Raw genomic sequence first — 22898 nt, 5'->3', positions numbered from 1 at the left:
GCTCAGAAATACTACTATAAATCACTGTCTGTGTACACAGTTCTCCACGAATACAAGTTAAAGCTGTATCATGCATAGAAGAAGCCATGTATCAACACAATCCAGAAACCCCAGCATCTTCTCTGGGTCAATGTTCATTTAAAATGGACTGAGGTAAAACTGAAAACTGTTGTGTAGTCTGCTGAATGAAAATTTGAAATTCTTTTTGGAAAGCATGGATACTGTGTAGTGCGGACTCAAGAGCATAGGGGTCAACCAGCTTGTTATCAGCGCACAGTTAAAAAGCCTGCATATCTGATGGTATGGGGTTGCATTTGTGCCTATGGCATGGGCAGCTTACACATCTTAAAAGACACTATCAATACTGAACAGAATCTAGAGGTTTTACAACAACATATGCTCCCATCCAGAGAAAGTCTCTTTCAGGGCTTCTACCCACTAGCGTTTTTTTAAAGCTGCGATATCGCTGTGTTTTTTAATGCAAATGTCAAAGGGGCTCTCTAATGTTAAAATCGCATCGCACAAAAATCGCAAGTTTGTGCTTTACGATTCTTGTGCGATGCGATTTTAACATAAGAAAGTCCCATTGACATTTGCATTAAAAAAAACGCAGCGATATCACAGCGTTAAGAAAACGCTAGTGGGTAGAAGCCCTCAGGAAAGGCCTCGCATATTTCAGTAAGACAATGCTAAACCATATACTGCATCCATCATAACAGCATGGCTTCACAGAAGAAGAGTCCGGGGGCTGAACTGGCCACCTGCAGTGCAGACCTTACACCAATAGAAAATATTTGGGGTATTATGAAACAAAAAATCTACTAAAGACACCCCAGGACTGCTGAGCAGCTGGAATCCTACATCAGACAAGAATGGGACAACATTTTTCTCTTAAAATCCCTACAATTGGTCTCCTCACTTCCCAGACGTTTACAGACTGTTGTAAAAAGAAAAGGGGATGGTACATAATGGTAGGCATACTCTTGTCCCAACCTATTTTGAAATGTGTTGCTGTCATCAATTTCTAAATGAGTTATTTATTTAAATGAAATAGAAAAATGTCTCCATTTTACCTTCTGATAGGTGTTGTATTTTCTACTGTGAATAAAATGTGGTCATAGGAGATTTCAAAATCATTGCATACTATTGATCTTTACATTTATTTACATTTTACGCAGCATATCAACTTTTTTGGAATTGGGCTGGTGTGTGTATATATATTGTGAGGGATTAGCATTAGGATCGGTAGCAACCTGGGCATAAGCAGTCAGAGACAGTGACACACGGGATAGAGTCTGTAGTCCAGGCTTCACCTGCGTTTATTTCAGTACAAGCAAAGCAAAAACACAGGCCTAAACATCAGGCCAACATAAAATAACTCCTGCTCGTCTGAGCACTGACTAGACATAGGCCAACCCTGTCTACTCACTTGCAAAACAAATGCTTATTGCGCCCAACCAGCCAGGCTCTCAGACCTGCAGAGGTCTCAGCTCTCCCCTCTAGGACCTGTAGGCCCAGGCTTTATAAGGCCTGGTACCAGCGTCACCTGGTACGTGGGAGTGACCATCCCACCCTTCACTTTGGCCACTCCAGGAAAAGCCGGCCCGGATTATGCGGCTTGGAGCCACTTACATACTACAATGTGTCAGTAACTTAATGTTACTGACACCCGACTGACGGCTTCCTCCACCGAGCCCAGGCTGCTCGGTGGCACGTATCTGCCCAAGTGCTCCCTAAAGCCGCATAGGAGAGCATCCTAGGCGAAATGTATCGGCCCTCCAGCACTTTGCCGGTCACTGTCTCACTATATATATATATATATATATATATATATATATATATATATATATATTTGACTGTGTGGGTTGTTAATTTGTACTATGGATTCCTTAATTATACTAATACATTTTACCAATGTGATATCCTTTGCAACGATGCATAATCATATTTCATCATCTAAAATTTTGTACTGCAGCAGATGACCACATTGGATTACATTATTAATTGTCATAACTCACCTTCACTACAGTGACCAAACCATCATTACTCTTTGGATCTGTTCTAATGGAAAAACGTCCGGTTGCATCACCGCTGACAATTCTGTACACTGTGTTCCAAGCACTAGTATATGGCTGGTCCTTGTCCGTGACTGTAAGATTGGCTACTACGACATCAACTCGATTTTCAGGCACTTCTCCGTAGAACTACAGTAGAAAAAAAAGAGGAAAAGAATGTCATATAAGGCTGAAGACTCTGAAGGGCTATAATATTCGGGTAGTCACACAATCAGAAAATAAACTAAAAAAAATCCTAGCGAGTATCGCTTTAGGAGAATGTATTAATTGACTGTCATTGCATGGTATTGTCATGGACTCTTATCTCCTCCGAACAGTGCATTGTCTCAGAACTAATGCCTTACTTATCTCATTCAGCATGGCATTGACTTGCAGGTAGAGCTCAGTTGTGAAAAGATTATTGTGTGCAATGATATGAAGTTAACAGACAGGCTAAGCATCACAAATGTTTAAATAAGTCATGAAATGAATCGTCATTCCTTAGCATTTAATGCTTTTCAAAGAACACAAATATCTGAGTCAGAGCGAGATGAAGAGGATAGCAAAGCATCGCCACACACTGAAAACAATATGAAGACCGTTACAGCTCATTCCTTTATAAAGTAATGTAATTACAAGCAAAGCAATATCGTCCTACACAGTTCAGATTTTCAATCTACCAGAGTCCAAAGTCCAACATTACTTACATTCTTTCCAGAAATACAAAAATGAAAAAAAAAGGGTAAAAATCATTGGTATTTCAAGGAATAGAACAATACTGCTTTCACCATTACGTCTTTCTACCATTAGCCGACCACTTCATAGAATGAAGCTGAAAGTGAGGAAAGCTCTACACAACTGCTCATATCCCTTGCAGCATCCTCTACATAAAGCCTATTTACCGGAGATGAATGAGTGACCGTGTAAATGATGGCAATATTTAGCATGCCATAGCAAGAGACGCTGTATACTTATTGCTGCGGCTCACAGAGAAGGGTCCCCAAATGAAGATACCCCTCTATGGCATCCATATGCCCACATAGGAAGAGGAAAATTCTACTACTGAACAGTGTTCAACACTGTACTGCTAAATCCATAGAATATGCTGAGTGACTCTCTTACAAGATCTCTTGTAACACTTAGTCATGGAATAATCACAAGTTTGGCAGCTTTCTGATATAATGTAGCATTTTATTTCCCCAATGTAAACAAACTGAAACATTTTACTTTTCATTCAGAGGCTGAAAACCCACACAGACCTAGATCTACTTTCATCCAGCTAGGGTTCAGTAAAAAGTAACATCCTGGAGTCTATGACGGTGCCGTGATTTGTACTGCTGTATTTAGCTCTCAATGGACCTAGATTAGACTGATACATTGTAAGACCCTCTCTGTTACATGAAAATAAGCAGGTCAAAATGGTTACGGGGCCCAAATGGAAAAGTAAAATCACTGACATAAAGCAAAAATATTGAAAATGTATAGAAACCAGAATATAATTTGACTTCAGGCATGCAAACTGTATTAGTCTTGAACTTAAAAAAGGTTTTCTGGACAAATGTTATTGATGAATTATCCTCAGGATAGGTCATCAATAGTTGTTAGGCTGGGGTCCACTGCTCAGGACCCTGATTGATCAGCTGTTCCAGCCCCCACTATCACTGTCAAGATACACAGGGAACGGAGTGGAAGCTGATGCTCAAACCCCTTTGTAGTAGTGGCTGATGCTGGTTTTTGCAGGCGAAGGTCTCATTAAAATCAATGAGAAGCGCCAGCAATTACCAAGGGCGGTCACTACACAGAGGTCGGAGTGGTCTGTTTCCGATCTGTGTATTTTGCCTGTGACAGTAGGAGGAACAACTGATCAGCCGAGGTCTCAAATGACGGTCACCAGCCAATCAACTACTGTTGACCTATCCTGAGGATAGTTTATCAATAATATTTACCAGGAAGACCCCTTTCATAATCAGATACCTTATTTCATTTGCAAATCTACTGTAGAAAAATAAAATTAGTAACATGGTGGCTACAGATCACCATTTTGTAAACTGCTAGTTGGGCCTCACTGGCCACCAGTTGTTGGTGAGACTCAGCTGGGAGGCAGTTTTAATATATTAGCAACATAACTGACTTTTTTGTGGATATTATAACGTTCTACTTGGTTCAGGAGACAAATTTGTTTTACAAATGTTGACATGGATTTAACCAATGGTGTGGCCCAGGCAGAGTCATATTCTAGCTGGTGAGGCCCATTAGAAGACAAGAACTGCTATAAGCAATCCTTTTTTTTCAGAATAGTTTATATGTATGAGGCTCAAAATATGTTAAACATTGCAAAACAATTCAGTATATAGTGATAAAGACTTACATATAACTGGAAAACTCCTTGTGTAGAGGCACAGTTAACACATTGTACTATTATTATTAGTTGAGTGAAATGACAAAATCACCTCTACTACAAAGCCCCTGAAATTGTACATGTTTACCGTTACGAAAGACTAACTAATACCAGTAAACTAATACTAATTAACCACTAATATTTGATAGGAAGCCAAATTACAATAAATAAGAGCTAATAAGTGTTCTACTTTAAGCTCTTTCTCAGACAGTAGCTGGACCGATCAGCATTAAATAAACATGGATTAGTAAAACAGTGAACCTTGTAATAATGGCATCTTTAACATTTAAGTATTATTTCATTCTGACGGCTGACTTTCCTCACACAAAGGACTGCTGATGAGAATGCAAGTTCTTCATGTCTGTGACTTATTAGGGGGAAGATACAAAGGGCTTTGTGTGATGAGCGGCTTATGTGCCGAGGCTCAGACACTACTTGTTGAACAGTTATTGATGGGGCTGGAAGAGATGACTGTCAGGATCTGCTTCTGTTTCCTCCCTACACCCTGCCTTAGTATTCTCCCTGTTATGTGCACTGCTTGTGATATAGCATGATTTAAGCAGGATGGTCTAATTCACATTGTGTTATCCAACCAGTGAATTGTACGTGGAAGAAAAGCAATTAATGATTAAAAACTGATTTAAAGGGTTTGTCTGGGTGCGGGGCAACTTTCTAAAAATCGATCCAAGCCTCTTAAAACAATAGAAGCAGGAGTACTCACCCACCTTCTGTCTCGGCAATCTAGTGCTGCAGCCCCACTGTCCTCCCAGTCTCTATTGTGGAAAGAATAAGACCTAGCCACTACAGCCAATCAGAGGTCACAATGGTCACATGTTGTTCCCGTGGCATCAGCGCTCAGATGCTGGAACCCATAATTCCAGGACACATGACTCATGCAGCCTCTGATTGGCTGCAGTGGTCAGGCGGTATCTATTCCACAACAAAGACCGGCAGCACTAGAATGCTGCAACAGAGCATGGAAGTAATAATAATAATAATAAAAAACTTTATTTGTATAGCGCCAACATATTCCGCAGCGCTTATAAAAGTATCCCTGCTTTTATTGTTTTAATAGGCTTGGATCAATTTTTATGAAATTGCATCGTACCCGGACAACCATTTTAATAAACTAAGATTAAACTTCATGTTATACATTATACTTTATGCACATAGCTTTATTATATTCAGTATATCCACCTATCCACTGCAGTTATGCTACAGGAGAAAGATAGTATTAGACAGTTCCCCTAAAATGGGGGACCATATAATACATAGTAGCACCAAGTTTTGGTAGCACCAGTAAGAGTAGGAGAGACAGCACATTTTTCAGTGGTTCTCCACTCTGACTAACGAAGAGAGTCCCCAAAATAGAGGAAGCCTGCCTATGATGTATTTTGAGTATCAATCACCATTTTCAGTTTATATTCACATATAATCTACATAAAGAGTTGAATTTATAAATGTATATTGTGCTCCCGAGTTACAGAAAGTATTATCGTTCCACTGGCCATCATAGGAAACCATTCACAAGCTTGTTGAGAGACACATGCCAACGGGTTGAGCAGTGCTCCTGTAATGTAGAGGCAGGGGTATTCTTTACTACATCAGGTGGCTGCATAGAGCTGGCTTAAAGAGTGCACTTCTCACAATACAAATCACCAGACAATGGCCCAGCAAGGAATTCTGGGCGATTTTAGCTCTGAAGCAAACAAAATTATAAACACACGTCTGGGAAATAACATAGGCTTTGACAAGGCGATGCAACGTTACTCATCTGTTACTCAACGCAGATTACTTGAAGTATGGAAACTGTAAAACAGTGTGAAACGTAGATATACCCTTTAAATGTATCCTGAGTCTACATTGTGTGTGGTTAAAATGGAATTGAGGAAATTACAGATGATTCAGAGCAGAAATCAATAATGCTACTGATATTAATAATGATCAGTTTGGTAGAAAAAAAATCCCAATGACATGAGAAATCCTGATTTGCCATCTCGTCGTTGTGCTTTGCAATACAAGAGAGATTTTCTTTTTTATTCTCCACTGAAACTCTAAAAACGGATGAAACTTTAAAAGCTGAAAGTGGTGATGCCGACGTGTGTCAAAAACTAGACAGATCTACAGGTTTAAAATTCTAAACACATGCAAGTGAAGGTAAATAGAGAAGAAGCTGATTATTGTGTATGGCAGTGGTGCAGTATAAGAAACAGGTTCCAAGGGGAAAGAAGTACGTTTGTCGTGTAATGAATAAATCATTACAAACGTTCCAATCTGAAACAAAGGTATAATAAGGCTTGAATAAGAATAAGAGCAGTCGGCGAGGCTTATGATTTATTTAATTTTGTTATATTAGTATCTTTGCACGCAATCATAAAGTTATCTTGAAAATCAAATGTGTCATTTTACTTTAGTAAATTAGGAGGATTATTTGCTAGCTAACTACAGTGAACTGACCCTTGAATGTGCAACGGAATTCAAAAATTCAACCCAACACATCAAATATGCCTCTACCGCTACATTACTCTGTGCTAGGTGACAGTTTCATAAGACATGCATGCACCTGTCTTACAGCAAAAAAATGATCAAGCCGCATCCCACTCATCCCTGTCACCCCTCCCCTTTTTTCAGGATGAGAACATTCAAGTGTTTTTCTCCAGCTGTTCAATATATTTGAGTTCAGGGACGGACAAAAAACTGTCTGGGTCCCAATTCCGTAACGAATTGCTTAGGACCTATGATGCAGCTTTCTTTTTATCGCACTGGTTTTCAATGCACCATTTAACAGAAGTTTCCGGGACCTCCCTGGTGTAGAAAAAAATGTTGATTTATTTATTCCTTATTTAGGTTGGAGATCTGGATTAGAAAAAAATGTAACGCCCAACCCCTATAACTCTCCTGCTTCCTTTCACACAACCATAGAGGTAAATAATATCATTTTGCCTGCTTTCATAAATCACCAGGGAGTAGGGAGCATACTGAATATGCAAGTATACAGCTCTCATAAAACTCATTCAATGAGCGCCATCTTGTGGTGGCTATAGGTAGGTAGAAAGTTTTCATTTAAAAAGGCACTGCATTTTTAACAGATTTTGCATAAATCTATAGTACAGACAAATAAGGCAAATATAATGAGCTTTGTAATATATCTTATTAGAGAAAAATGCTTTAGCAGGCATGTTCCAGCTTCCCCCTCTTAAAATGTTCACTCACTGAAAAACTGTTAAAATTCATCTTGGTGGACATGGTGGAATAACAGCTCATTGACAGAATTATCTGAAAGTGTGGGAACACTTTAAAGGGGTTATCCCACTTCTTGTTGTTTCGCTGAAGGTATCCGACGGCTCTGTACATTGTGCATCGACCTCTTGTGAGCGCAGCACCGCTGGTCAAGTTATGTAGAAGAGCGATCACCTGACCAGCCATGCTGCCCTCATTACAGGCTGCTGGGTAGAGGGTGAAGGAGTGCGCTGACCGTGCAAAGACATCGGGGGTGACAGAAGTGCTGCATTTTCTGAAATCAGCTGCAGATTTTGACTATGTTTTGGATGCGGAAATGCTGCAGAATTTGCAATTCAATTTTCGACTGTGGAAGTTCTGCAGCATTTCCGCTATGTGTAAATGTACCCCGTAGGCTTGTGCCACACACAAGTATTTGCACAGAAAAAGTTTGAACGCAATACGCAGTACATAGAAGCCATTGATTTGAATGGGTTCATCAACAAGCAATTATTTTGTGTGTGCAATTGTGTTGTGCAAATAAAACCCGCACCATGCTTTATTTTCCTGCACAGGCAAAGAATACATCTTGAACTCATTAAACTAATCAGCCATTTCAAAAGCTGAGAGCGTCGGTGCGTGGTTTTTGAGCGAGCAAAAAATACGTTAAAAACCGCTGTTGCACATGCAAATATGCAATACCCGACGCACAAAAAAACGGCACAAATGCGCACGCAAACACTGATATGACCCAAGCCTTAAACCTTCACAAAAAAGTTTCACAGTTGCAACAAAATGAGAAATCTGCCCCAGTATTGGTATCATTAACCGTCAAATGCTATGCAAAAGTAAGGCATATCAATGGTGTAAAATATATCTGTGCAACATATTTATAGATGCAGCAGTCAGAGTTGCATCCATTATCTGACAGCTCATTACGGCATCACAATTGCATCTGTTTTCGATGGGACTGCGGTGGAACCTAATGAGCTGCCTTTATTTAGTGAATCATCTTGGTGCACAAAAGAGACAGTTCAAAGACAAATTTGGCATTTCTAGTCTCGAACTATATATACTGTATATATATTCTCTCACTAAGAAGACATTTGGATCTTTTTGCATCAACTTAGATTTATGCAATGTCATAAGTCTATTCCTAAGATATTACAGCTTTACAAGGATAATAATAATCCCCATGGCACTCAAGGGGTTGAAACTTGAAAGCAGATTTTGTTACAAACCCTGAAATCAGCAGCTTAGTGGTTTAAACTGGGTGACCCTTAAAAAGACCAGCTGTGGAATGGATTTGACTAAGCGAGTGCAGCATATAAGTAAAAAAAATGAAGGACAGAAGAGGAAGAATCAAGTCCATCTCCTTCTGTTTGGCTGTCTCGGAGATCAGACAGATTAGATGTGGTTTATTGATTGAGGGCTTCTTATTTTATTAAAGACGAAAAGCAAGCCTCACATCGGCCCTCAATGTCTGTTCTAGTCTGTAAAACATTAGTTATGGTTGCACTTAATATGGTTGAAAGAGGTGAGTGCTAACAAATGGGGAGACATTCTGAAGATAGCTTCTAATTCAATTCACTGTAATGTCATCTGGAGGAGCCACCGTCCAAAAATGCTTCAATAGGTTTCTGTAGCAAATGCGATTCACAAGTGAAAAGGGCTGTCTTTGATAAAAGTGTGTTTCATTCTGTAATCAATACATGCTAAAGAATTTCTTCAGGCAAATTCACCTTCAGTTCTAATCACATCAAGGATAAAACCACACTAATAATACTCATTCGATATGGATAAAAACATTCACAACCCTTATAAAAAAGCAGTGAATGCAAATGGCACATAGCATTAGACAATTGAAATGGCAAAAATACAGTATTTATTCATTTACTTTTAAACTCAAGCCAATGACATCCTGTAAATCCTCAGCACCCATCTAGGTGGAAATGAACTGAAACCTGGAAAAGAAACCGACATTGAGCCCCTATGGGTCTGCCATGAGCTAATATATTGTGGCTGTGCAAGGCAGCCTGTTCTAGCCTAGAAGCAATACTTCTAGAGAAGAATACCAGAGAAATTCGCCAAGTGATGATGGGCTCTATCTTGAGCAACACAGATTGGTAATATGACAGAATGTATAAGGTGTAATTTGATTTGAAGTTGCAAAAAATAGTTAAAATAAAAATGCTCTGGAGAAATGATATCAGTTACATTGTGGCTACTGATAACCATTTCTTAAACTTCCTAGTTTGGGCCTTACTGGCCACCAGTTGTTGGTGAGACTCAGCTGGGGAGGCAGTTTTGATATAAGTGAATATTTGCTGCACAGGCCTTTATATGCAATAATCTTTGGTTTAGCAACATAACTGACTTTTTTGTGGATATTATAACGTTCTACTTGGTTCAGGGATACAAATTTGTTTTCCAAATTTTGACATGGATTTAACCGATGGTGTGGCCCAGGCATCGTCATGTTCTAGCTGGTGAGGCCCATTAGAAGACAAGCTCTGCTATAAATAACACTTTAAATAGTTAAATAAAAAATAGTTAAAATAAAACTAGAGTAGGGGCCAATGACAACTACAACATCACTTTTTACATTCTCCAAGGAAAGCTTAAAAAATGAATGTTGAAATTTGATTGGTTGATAGGGCAGCTGCTCCAGTCCCAGCTGCGTTTTCTCTTTCTCTTGTTTCCATTATAGTTGATCCTTCTAGTCCCCTTCCTGACTTTCTCATTGCTTATCCCTATGTTTTTAGTCCATTATTCCTCATTGGAAAGACATAAATATGAAAAGATACCAAGCATTGTGAGCAGATTGATCAGGTTTTACATTTGGGGGAAGCAGTTTTCCTCTGTGGTTCTAAAGCAGATAAAGTATACTCCAGTGAAAACAGCTTGTGCCCCATGGGGCCCGAGTGTGACTGCTCAACCACTGAATGGCAGCCTTAGGGACATGCTGGGCTTACTGAGTGATATTTTCACTGGGATCAACTCCTTGAGTTTGGCATAGAGAAGCAGATTTATTCTTTGTTTACACTTTACGGATACCAAATACTTGAGTTTATTTATCTGTTAAAAACAGTCTACCCACCACTGAACATCATTTTACAGCTTCAATGTACATATAATCTACATATAAAGTTCATTAACTTTGTACACACATTACATTACTTCTGTTTTCTACAACCTGTAATAAATCAAAGAGCTACATTCGCAATTCTCTAAGTATCCCCATACACAATAGACAACAGTTATAAGAGCCTACCAATTTCGGCTGGATTGGATGATGACTCTCGTATGTGTATGTGGGCTACCAAACTTTCCCCTGAAAGACGTCGGATGACAGAAAGGTTGGACAAGATGAAATTCAACAGCCAATCCTTTTGTCCACCCTAGAGATAAGCTGCCACCAGAGTTGTTAGGCTGCAACTTTCTTCATTGTCCCCATGGAAAACAAGAGAACACTTAGCTGAACTGAACATTCATGAGTTTGTGGAAGTTGGGGAAATAGCTATCGGCCAACAGATTGTTCACCTGATACCTATTGAAGGTGTATGGGCATGTGCTTCTTTAATGCAGTGGAATTATCTTTCTGTAATATTTGATTACCACATTATGCTTGATGTAAAGACTAAGGCCTCATGTCCACGGGCAAAAGAAGAATTAAAATCCGCAGTGGATTTTAACTCTTCTCCTGCACGTGGATCCACATCCCATAGGGATGCATTGACCACCCGTGGGTAGATAAATACCCGCGGATGGTCAATAAAAGTGATTTTTAAAAAAATGGAGCATGAAAAAATCTGGACCATGCTCCATTTTCGTACGGGTCTCCCATGGGGACGGCTCCCGCAGGCTTCTATTGCAGCCTATGGAAGCCGTCCGGATCCGCGGGAGACAAAAATCGGAATTTACTCACCCGCTCCGGATCTTCCCTTCGCCGCGGCTCCATCTTCTCTCCGTCGCGGCCGGATCTTTTTTCTTCGGGCCGGCGCATGCGCGGGGCACGTCACCGATGAAGAAAGAAGATCCGGCCGTGACACAGAGAAGATGACGCTGCAGCGAAGGGAAGATCCGGAGCGGGCGAGAGGTAAAGTTAAATCTTATTTTCAGCCCTCATGTCCGCGGGGGCAGGAGGGACCCGCTACGGATTCTCCATGGAGAATCCGTAGCGGGCCTGATTTTCCCTGTGCACATGAGGCCTAAACTTCCCAGGATGTAAAGTTATGTATAGACAGTGAGAGAGTTTGGGATGTTCACTCTGAAACTTACAGAAGTATGAATGCAGCTCTGGACTACAATACAGGCTGTGAAGGATCAGTACAATATAAGTTATGAAATGTATTTTCAAAGCTTTATATGGATTAATTCTATCTTAATTGTAAAATGGTCTTGAAAGACTTAAAATCTTTATTTTCCTGTTAATTGTATTAAAGGGGTATTCCAGTAAAGTTATCCCCTATCCGCTGGATAGGGGATAAATAGCTGATCAGTTGGGGTCTGACTGCTAGAATCCCCACTGATTACGAGAATTTCAGTGAGAGCACTGGAGATTGCTCAGCACTTGAACTTAGCTATTTTAGGCACTCCCTTTGAAATTAATGGAGCTGTAGCCGAGAAGGCGTGCTCTCGCTCTATTCATTTTTCCAGTGCCTCAACGGGAAACGGCAACCCAGTTCTAGCGACTGGTGGGGATCCAAATGGTAGGACCGGCTCCAATCAGCTAGTAATCCCCTATGCTAAAACTAGGGCATAACTTTACTTCAGCAGAATACCCCTTTTACACTGCAGGGAACTCAGGACCATGAATTTAATGATTTTTGTTGGTTTTCTTCATAATCTAAAATTTACAGTCAAATCCTGAAGTTTTTTCCTCCTTCTTTTAGAAATCCTGCTTATAGCCAGAGCATAAAAGGGAGGGAGTAAGGAGATTATACATAAAGTAAAAAATAAAATACCCGTATGAGTCACCTGTATGACATTTTAACACATTTCAATCCAACATGCTATAAAAGAAGACAATTTCATAAACTTGCTTTAGGACCATGTAGTAAAGAAATATTGGCCAATCTCGTAGAATTGATGCACTATCTATGCAAATAATTTAAAGCACCTGTAAAACATCTCAGAGTTGGTTTGTCTAGAAAGTTTTCAGCGAAGCCTATTAGGGTAGATAAGAAACCATTGCATTTATGTACCACAATTCATATGCAATTCCATCATATAAAGCTTACACTTTCTTCTTGTGTGCAGCACCAGAGTGACAGAGGTCAGACAGATGTATTTGACATTAGAGAAAGTTTTATAGATCACTCATACTTCACATTGACTACCGCAAACTGCACTAAAGATTGAATAAAGCCCTATGGTGCCGTCTTTTAGGAAGGGCTATTACTGTCACTGTTGCCAGGGAACACAGCATGCTGCAACTTCCTAATGGCTGCTGATCATGGGAAAAAGTAAGGAAGGCAATTTTGGCATTGAAGCCTAAGACACCTACGCGCCACAGAATTTCAGAAACAATTTCTTAAAGATTTTTCAACTGCACTTTCTTGCCAAAGTTTTCCTTCAGAACTAATCTTCAGGGACGGAGCTACTAACATTATGCCTTGCTGTCTCTGCTGCAGGACTGAAAACTTTTCAACAAGAGGACCTTCACATTTTGTAATATAAAGGTTACAATGATTACCTCTGTACTTTACGGCTCTTTGCTCTTAACCCTTGGTGAGAAAGTCTTCGTTTTTTGTACTAAAGTTGCTATAACATTTTACATTCAGGTTGCACTAATATACTGATAATCATGCGGATTTCTCTATAAGATACTTCCCTTATTTGTATGTGTGATGACCATTTATATCATCAAGCTAGAAACAAAGGATTTATGTAAGTTTACTTGCTGCAAGAATATTGAACAAGGGACATAATTGTCATAGAGTAAACTTGAATCTGAGAGGAAAAGGTTGTAGCGTCACCCCCATTCTCATGGCAATCTGGCATGATACCAGAAGTTTGGGAATGTGACACTGCAGCCTCTGATTGGCTGAAGTGGTCCCCTGACTTCCTGTGACATTAGTGGTTACAACAAACACCAGGCCCAGACCGGGGCTGCAGTGTTGGATCCTGGCGGCAGCGAAGTAAATATTGCGCAGTTTATTATTTTACTATAGGCATCTCTATTAAAGGAATGTTGCCTGTTAGCTGAAAAACCTTTTAAAATGAGTCATCTGAATTTGCCAGTTTCCATGTAATGTGTCTCACAGTCTCTCAGCAACAGATGTTGAGGAAGAAAGGATCAGGAATGCTGTAGTTCAACATGCCTAATCTTTAGTTACCGCATGAGATAAGCTGCTGTCAGAGGTATCAGGCAGTGGATTATTGTCCTTTTTGCAATGAAATAAACACGCATGCTTAGCGGAGCCAAGCATGCGTATATACTGTAAGGTGGGAATGAAGAGGAATAGCTTTCTAAATTATAAGGAAAGCTTCACTCTGTAAAGTTAGTTTTATTCTAAAAATGGCAAAAGAGTTTTTCTTTATCAAACTTTTATTTTTCAATAATCAATCAAACTTTCTTTAACTGACTTACATTTTTTTAGTCCTCATAGAGGACATGAACTTGCGATGGTTTGTTTACTTGTGCAGTATGATATAATACTATAGCATTACATTACACGGCTATCTGACAGGTAATATGTCAAGCCACAGGCATGGCTTGATAGGTACTCTGCAATGGCAGCTCTGAGGGCTTTCAGAAGGCCCTTGGCTGCCATGGCAACCAAAGATGAGATTGCGCGGAGCCATTCTGGACCCCCAAACTTCGATCGGAGCATTCAAATGCTGCTGTCAGAATTGACATTTAAAAGGTTAACAGCTGCACTCAGTGGGAGTGCTGATCGGGGCTGTTGCGGGTGGGTGTTGGCTGTAAGAAACAGCCGGAACGCACATTGCATGGAGCAGGATCGACCCCCGATCTCCCTCCATACAAACCCTGAACCCTCAGAATGTAACTGTACATCCTGTGGCGTTAAAAATGATTTCAGGGAACTAGACCATAAACTTAGGGCGAGGACCTCCAGAGTAGTATTTTCTGAAATACTATCTATACCATCTGCCACACGAGAAAGGCAGCGGGAGATTAGGGAGGTAAATAAGTGGCTTAAGAGTTGGTGTAAGAAGGAGAGATTTGGGTTCCTGGAGAACTGGGCCCACTTTGCTGCTGGTTATAGGTTCATTACCTTGCCCAACAGACAATTGTGGTTGCTGTATTTGGCTTAAGCACCCTGAATATGGGTAAGAACACTAATTTTTACACAAGAAAATATACCTTTGTACCACAGTGTTATTAAAAATTGTCACTTCAGTTCCTCATGAACGGAGTAACCTTCTCGTTGCAGATATTAAATATACAGTCTATTTATTTGATCAAATACTAATAGATTTAAACTTTAAGTATTACATGGCCCCTTGCATGGTCTGTCTCTTTTTTTCATCTTTCAATTCCCCGCTCCCCCCCCCCCCCTATCTTCTTTTTTATTTCACAAACTTTTTACAATATGAAAACCTACTGAAATATGATTTGGGGTGGTCATCTCTGTAACAATGAGGAAGGGACACAGGAGCAGTGACAGGGATGGATAAATGAGAAATAAGACCACTACATGTGCCAATTCAATTTTTTTTCTTTAATAGCCCTGAAAGAACTATAGAGAACAAAAGAGGACAAAACAAAATTGCAAACAGCCGGAGGGGAGGAGAGAAGAGGTGAGCCGGTGAGGGAGAGGGAAGGGGCAGACAGCTTAGCAGAGCTAAGCTATCTCTCTCCACCCAAGGGCATTGCTGCCCCGGTGTATATGCGCCAGACCTGGGCTGTCTGAACGGGCGCACAAACATTAGTTTTGTGCGCCCATTCACATGTTTTACGGCGCCGGCGGGTGCATGTAAAAACGCCTACGGCCATGCGAGAGAGCCCTTAGGTAGTACATACTAAATCATAGACATTTCGCACATGTTCCGCTGATCTACTGAGGAAATACGCTTCTATTGTCTTTCCATGTTAGATATGATATTACAGCTCTAACAAATTCAGTTTGGCCTCGTCACAAGGAATATAGGGGAAAACAGCATCATGGCTTTTCACTCCTCTATAATTAGCAAATGAGGGAATTCCAGCAGATCTGCGAATGTTCACTTAATGCTACTTCAGAGACCGGATTTGAATTCAATGAAAAATTCAAAATTCTTAATAGTGCGATAACCTCAATGAGTGGATGGAGGTTGATTGAAGTTTGCTACAGGGCTAAATAAATACATAACTGTCTAGGAAAGAGGGCATATCAAAAGCATTGGAAAAAGATACAGTCATCTCCTCCCTGTATCTGCATGAGCGGTGTGTAACGACAAGCAGACAAGCAAGGATTAGGTGCATGCAAGAGTTCACCGTATCGTGCCTGCTCTCTTCCCTCTAAATACACTTATCCTCTTGGCCAAGCACTTACATTTCATCTCTGCTAAACTCCACATATATCTTTCATTGCAGCGAGCTCCTTAAGACACTGAATTCGGTATCATGTGTTTGTCAAATTAGCAGTGTGGGCTAGCATGTCTGCAGTACGGAAACGCAGATGTGCTGCTGTTGGAAAGATCATGTTTACAGTAGACTTCATATCGCAGCCAAATACAGCTAGAATGCAGCTTGACAAAGTGTGAAAAACCCATTTAACATGTATCCCTCCTCTTCATGCACAGATGATTATGCTGAAGGTAATTTCCATGTTTAGGGGGCAATTGTTATGGTGATTTTTTGCAATTAGTAATGCCAAGGCAATGTCCAAACAGTTGTGAAGTGAAAGTGCAGGTATTTCTGCAGAGCTGTGAAAGAAATGTCTTCTAGAGTTAGATTTGTTTTAAAAATAATGACTGGAATCAAGAGTGACCACAAATTTAGAGAACAAGGATAACGAAGCCACGTTTAACATTTTATATTAAGGTGCTGTTTTGAGTCTTGCTAAATGCTGATTAAAGTGCCATCAGTTGCTCCTCGGCTGTTCCTTAGCAAAATGCTATAAACTGCTATAGTTTTAATGAATGATGAATGCTGAGACCATCAAAGTCCTGGACGATCCCTTTACGATTGGAACCACACATTTAGTTTTTTTCGGCTTTTTTTCAGCCAAAGCCAGGAGTGGATGCATAAAGCAATTAAAAATGAAAAAAGAAACACCCTTCATATTCACTTCTGGCTTTGGTTTAAAAAAATTGCACCAAAACCTGCCACAAAAATTGCACATGTGATTACAGCCGTAGATCTCCCTCACACAGATGTTTTTGTACAGCGTTTAGCGCTGCCTTTTCAGCACTGCGATAAACGCTGTACAATAGTCCCATTCATTTCAATTGGGCTGCTCCCATAAGCGTCAAAACGCTGCGCTTTAATCTTGGGTTCACACAGGACGGATTTGCCGCGCGGAATTTCGCCGCGGCAAATCCGCCCGCGGCCGCTAATCTCGGGATTAGCCAGCCATGTGGACGAGATTTCTCAGAAATGTCGTCCACACGGGACGGCCAATCTGCTGCGGTAAGTCCGGCTGAAACCGCGCCTGCGGCCGCAGCAGCCGCGGTTTCAGAAGATGCAGCATGTCTATTTACTTTTCTTTTTTGTTTATTTTCGTCGCGGCCGCGCTCTCCTCTATGGAGCGCCAGCCGCAACGGAAAAGCGAGCGGAAAAGCGGCTTTTAAGCCGAGGCGGTTCTCCCGACGGAAATCTCGCGGTTTTTGCTGCGGCCAAACCACGAGATTTCCGAAAGGAATACGCCCCGTGTGAACCCAGCCTAACAGCGTTCCATGCTCTATCTTTGGCCGTTTTCAGCCGTGCGTCGCCCATTATAATGAATGGGCAGTGGTTCCAGCGCTGCTGAAAACTGGGCACAACTTGGTACCGTGTTGTTGGCAGCGCTAAATGCAAGCCCTAGCTGCACTACCTAGAAAAAAATCAATACTCACCTAGCTGACGCTGTGGGGTCTCTGCCGCTGCTCTCCGGAGCTCTAGGGAGGCTGCCGGTCACTTGTTTTCGCTGATAAAGCATCTTTTGCTAGTGATGGGGTTTGAAGACCCAGCCTCCAGCAAGAGATTGCTTTGATTGGTGGAGCTAGCGAGCTGCGCCAATCACAGACAGCGCTGGATGCACCAATCACAGTCATTCAAGGAATGGCTGTGATTGGTGCATCCAGCGCTGGCTGTGATTGGCTGAGGCCTCTGGCTCTGACAATCAGAGCAATCTCTTTTGCTGGAGGAGAGGTCTTCAAGCCCCGTCACTAGCAAAAGATGCTCTATCAGCAATGACAAGCCCTGGGAACTCCAGAGAGCAGCGGTGGGGACCCAGACGGCGCCAGCTAGGTGAGTATTGTTTGTTTTTTTTTTTTTTTTAGCTTCCTTGGCTGTGTTTTCAGCTGTGCCAAAACCACAAAAAAACGCAGCATTGAAAAACGCTGCGCTTTTGCAAAGACCTGTGTGGAGGAAGCCTTGGGCTATGTTCCCATCAGAGAATATTTATGAAAATTCCAGTGCATATTCCATGCCGATAGCCACATGAAAAAGAGCATGTATGTTACTACCTTATGTGTTCAATGGGAATCTGCGCTGTATTTCATATGCTATGAATTTTCCACACACAGATTTGAAATCTGCATCATCGTAACAAAAAAAAGAAATAAGTGAACATCTCATTTATTGATGTGCATGCGCAGAAGACCTGTGTGGCGTGAGCTCGCCGGAGCGGCCCCTTCAGCGCAAGCGCGTCTAATCCAGGGAGAAGGCGGCGGCTTTGGTCGGCGCCATGGAGACGGGGACGCCAGCACCGGAGGGGGTAAGTGTATAACTTCTGTATGGCCAATATTTAATGCACGATGTATATTACAAAGTGCATTAATATGGCCATACAGAAGTGTATAACCCCACTTGTTGCCGCGAGACAACCCCTTTAAGCTTTCCAATGAAAAAAAGATAAACCAATATTGGTCAAAGTTGGGTCAAAAGGACAGGAATTCCTGTCGTATAAACATCAAACAAAAAGCCCAAATTCAACATAAAGATAGCCTAATGTTCTGAGCCATAAAATATTTAGGAGCAATAATTATTCAAATTCTAATTGAAAACAATGTATCAGTACATAAACAATATGCCCTTTCTGTATAGATACAATCTTTTCATCCAGACATGTATGTAACACGCATGAGAACATATTTTGTACATATCAATAAAAAAGTTATACTATTCAACAACACATTGCATGGTACTGAAATTGTATTCTAGCACAACAAATATGTCAACTTTGTTTTATTCTTTCTTTATTATAAAACTCAATAAAAATATTGAAAAACAAGAAAAAATAAAATATTTCCGTTGCCTCCTAACAAAACTAAGGAAACTTATTGTATTCTTTTCAGGCTTTTAAACAGGTAACTTTTGTCTTGGCCTGATGTCTGCATTTGTCGGTTACTGCTAATCTATACTTACAGTCATTGACGTGAACTCTGGAGGGTTGTCATTGACATCTGTCACAGAAATGACAGCAGTTGCTGTGTTTGAGAGGCCATATGTTGGGTTTCCTTCCATGTCTGTGGCTTGAATTATTAATGTATATCGTTGCACTTTCTACAAGACATAAAATAGCATCAGTAATTGTGTTAAGATCTTGTCGGCATTTTAAAAGAATAGTGCAATGCTGCTTAAACTGTGTATCATTAACATGCTGAGTTATGATGGTTAATGCCAGGAATACCAGCTGCCTTAACATGTTTAATCACTGCGCCATGATGATACCTGCCAGGCTTTAGCTTTAACAACATAGCGAAAACCTTGTGAAAATATTTGCCGGAATAAATTCTGCTAAAACAATTCGGCTTTCAACCAACTATAAAGTGGTAATCGTGTTTGTGAAGAAAGGACCTCAGAGCCCTGAAGGCTTGTTATTTTTCTATTCAATTACACAATTATTACTGTTGATATCACCTTTAAGTCACGTGTTAGTTTTCTCAGAAGAGAAGGGCTATGTGCTCTACTAAAGGAGGAAAAAAGCTGGGATGAAAAAGATAGAAGCGGAATTGTATGACAGAATGAATGCAAAAGTCAATTCTAATGAATAACTACAAAACCATGGGCACAAAGAGATTTTTGCACATAAATACACTTTCTCTCACTGATGCAATGATATGAACATAAAAGGTACAAGGGTTGTGAAAAAAGCCCCATTTACACTGAAAGGTGATCGCTCAAACGACAATTGACAGTTTTGAGAGATCATCTTTGCATAAACTGTTAAGTAGCTAATTAGCTACTTAAGAATTAAATGAAGGGACATGGCTGAAAGCTCTGAGAACAGCAGCTGCTTTGTATATGCAAACAGCTGCTTTGTTCTCGGAGCTATCAGCTGGTATCCCGTTGAGAAGTTTGAGCGGGATACCAGCTTAAAGAATGCTATTAGCAGTGTCCCGCTGAGAACTCAGCGTGCGGCGCTGATAAGGCTCATCGCTGATTTTTAGCTTGCGAGTGCGCGATGGCAGCGAGTTTAGGTGCAACGGTTATCGCCAAAAAGTTGGCTTTTGAGTAAATTTTGAGCAATAATCGTTGTCTAAATGGGCCTTAAAGAATTAATGAAACTTGTCACTACCTCTGGGGACCATAAACTACAGTTATGGTGTTCATAGGCCAGGTTCTGAGGAGTCTGGGGATGTGGTATTTATACTCACCCCCTCTCTGCTCCCACACCGTCACCCATGGAAGCTGGCATCAGGGGACTCATCTCTGCCGCTCTGCGCACGCCCTCCCATAGAAAACCTGCTAAGCAGACTTATCTCTGCATGTTGTGTGAACACATACTGTTCTCTATGGGAATGTGCGCTAATAGCTGCAGAGATGAGTACGTTAGTGCCGACTTCCATGGGTGACAGTGTGGGAATGGGGAGCCAGGTAAAAGCTACAGTGATATATTGGGTTAAGAGTGCCTCAACTTACAAGCTTTTTGACTTAAGAGCAGACTCTCTCCCGAATTTTTGCTTTGACTTAAGAGCAAAAACTTGGGTTAAGAGCCTTGCTCTCAATCGGACTGCCGCTGCTGCCGGTGGCCCCATTGAAAGCAATGGCCTGCCGACAACCCCTGGAGTGATTTTCGGGTAAGGGCTTTAAATATAAGCCCTTCCCTGAAAATCATCCCTAGCTGTAGTAAAGAATATATACTCACCTGTCCGCTACTGCCGGGGCTCAGGAGTGTCCAGCCACCACTTGTTCTCCCTGCATTTTTAATCCTTGCCTGCTGAAAAGTTTCAGAGCAGTGCAGGGAGAACAAGCGGTGGCTAGACGCGCCTGAGCCCCGGCAGCGGCAGACAGGTGAGTATATATTTTATTTATTTATTTACTGCAGCTAGGGATGATTTCAGAAAAGGGCTTATATTTATGCCAGCGTACTATTGCTTTCAATGTGGCAACGCCATCCCCATTGAAATCAGTGGGAGAGCTTCATGATCCGGAACAGATTAATGGCTTTTCCATTCATTTCAATGGGAAAAATGGTTTTGAGAGTGTTTTGGGTTACGAGCTCCGTCACGGAATGAATTAAACTCTTAACCCAAGGCATCACTGTATATCCGCAGACTCCACAGAAACTGGAACTACCAGCACAAAAACGTAATATAGTGCTCATAGGTGGTGACAGGTACCAAATAATTTCTCTATAATAATACATTTTTAGGCTCCATTCACACGGGGCAGTTTGGTTGCAATAAAACAAACGCACCAAAAAGTGCATTTGCGAAACTGCGTGCGTTTTTTGCTACATTTTACTACAACACACATGATTGCACAATGCACTTTTTGGTGTGGTTTTTATTGCAACCAAACTGCCCTGTGTGAATGGAGCCTTAAAATCATTCACTTGTACGTTAATTTTTCAATATCTTCATTTAATGCATGTGTGAAATTATTTATCTCTCATTTAAAAGATCCATTTTGCAACCAGTATGGCCCCATGTTCACGAGAGGATCTGATTTGCGGAATCTGCGTGGGTCATCTGTGCGGAAGATCCGCAAATCAGGTTGCTCATAGGGATACATGGGCATCTGCAAATGGATTAAAACATGAAGATTTGATTTGTGGACCTTGCGGTCTGGAAAACAAATCGCAGCATGCTCTATTTTTCTGCGGATCCCGCACTGCCGGCTTTCATTGAAGTCAATGGAAGCTGTCCGATTCGTGCGTAGTGTAGCGCATGACGCGCCAGCGCTGGGCTGTGATGCGGATTCCCACGATACTTCCACAGTGCTCACTGCGCGGAATATCGCGGGACAAACAGCTTCCATTGACTGCAATGGAAGGCGTCTACGTGATTTTCCACACAGAACAGAACATGCTGCGATTCTCCCCCATGAGCGGAAAATCGCAGTTGATTTCCGTTCCTCGGCAGGGGGAGAATCATTTAACATGTCATGTCTATGGACGGACATTAATGTGGAATTCGCGGCGGGTGTCTGACCGGGAATTCCACAGCAATAATCCGTCCGTAGGCATTCGGCCTAAGGCCGGTAGCACATGACCGGATTTGAATTGCGGAATCCGCAATCATCACCTGTGCGGACATTCCGCGGTATTCTGAACCCATTGAAAGAATAGAACATTCGCATGTGAGCGGACAGCAATTATGATTTCCGCAAGTAGAATTAAAATTGCAGTACGTTCTATTTTTGTGCAGATTCTGCACGGATGGCTTCTACTGAAGCCAATCTAAGCCGTCCGACCCAGAGCCTATCCGCAATTCACATTTGTCATCGCTTAGCGACGGCATGGGAAAAACAAATATTTTTTAAAAAAATCTTAGGCTGCTTTTAAAACACCCAATCTTCGTTTAAACCAGCGGATAATGCCATGCTAGCTCATTCGCTCTCTTTTAGCCAAATGAGCATTGCTCAGTCTTTTACATTCGCTTTATAAGCGAATGTGAAAAACTGAATGAGCGCAGTTTAGACTGCACAATTAGGGAACGAGCCAACGAAGATTTTTATCCCTGCATAAAATGATTTAGATGGAACGATTATCATTCGCTTTTGCTCATTTGAACAATTTTTTTGAACGATGATCATTCCGTCTAAAACACACGTTAAAGAGGTACTCTCTAAAAGACCATAATCGGATGGAGACTATACCTGGCGCCATCACCTATCAAACAATCAG

The 22898-nt window shown here is 41.2% G+C and overlaps 1 protein-coding gene across 1 annotated transcript in view; it reads right to left on the bottom strand.

Annotated features, from left to right (window-relative positions):
• The window catches only part of CDH2 (cadherin 2), a 299078-nt gene that overhangs the window by 35260 nt on the left and 240920 nt on the right, over positions 1-22898 (bottom strand). The window contains exons 8-9 of the mRNA XM_066579647.1: positions 19193-19330; positions 2019-2204 (exon numbers count right to left, since the gene is read on the bottom strand). Of these exons, the coding sequence (XP_066435744.1) occupies positions 2019-2204; positions 19193-19330 (324 nt within the window). The remainder of the gene's footprint in view (positions 1-2018; positions 2205-19192; positions 19331-22898) is intronic.

This window comes from Eleutherodactylus coqui, chromosome 9 (genome assembly GCF_035609145.1).
Source record: "Eleutherodactylus coqui strain aEleCoq1 chromosome 9, aEleCoq1.hap1, whole genome shotgun sequence".
Lineage (NCBI taxonomy): Eukaryota > Metazoa > Chordata > Amphibia > Anura > Eleutherodactylidae > Eleutherodactylus > Eleutherodactylus coqui.
This window is presented reverse-complemented; position numbering and strand designations above follow the sequence as displayed.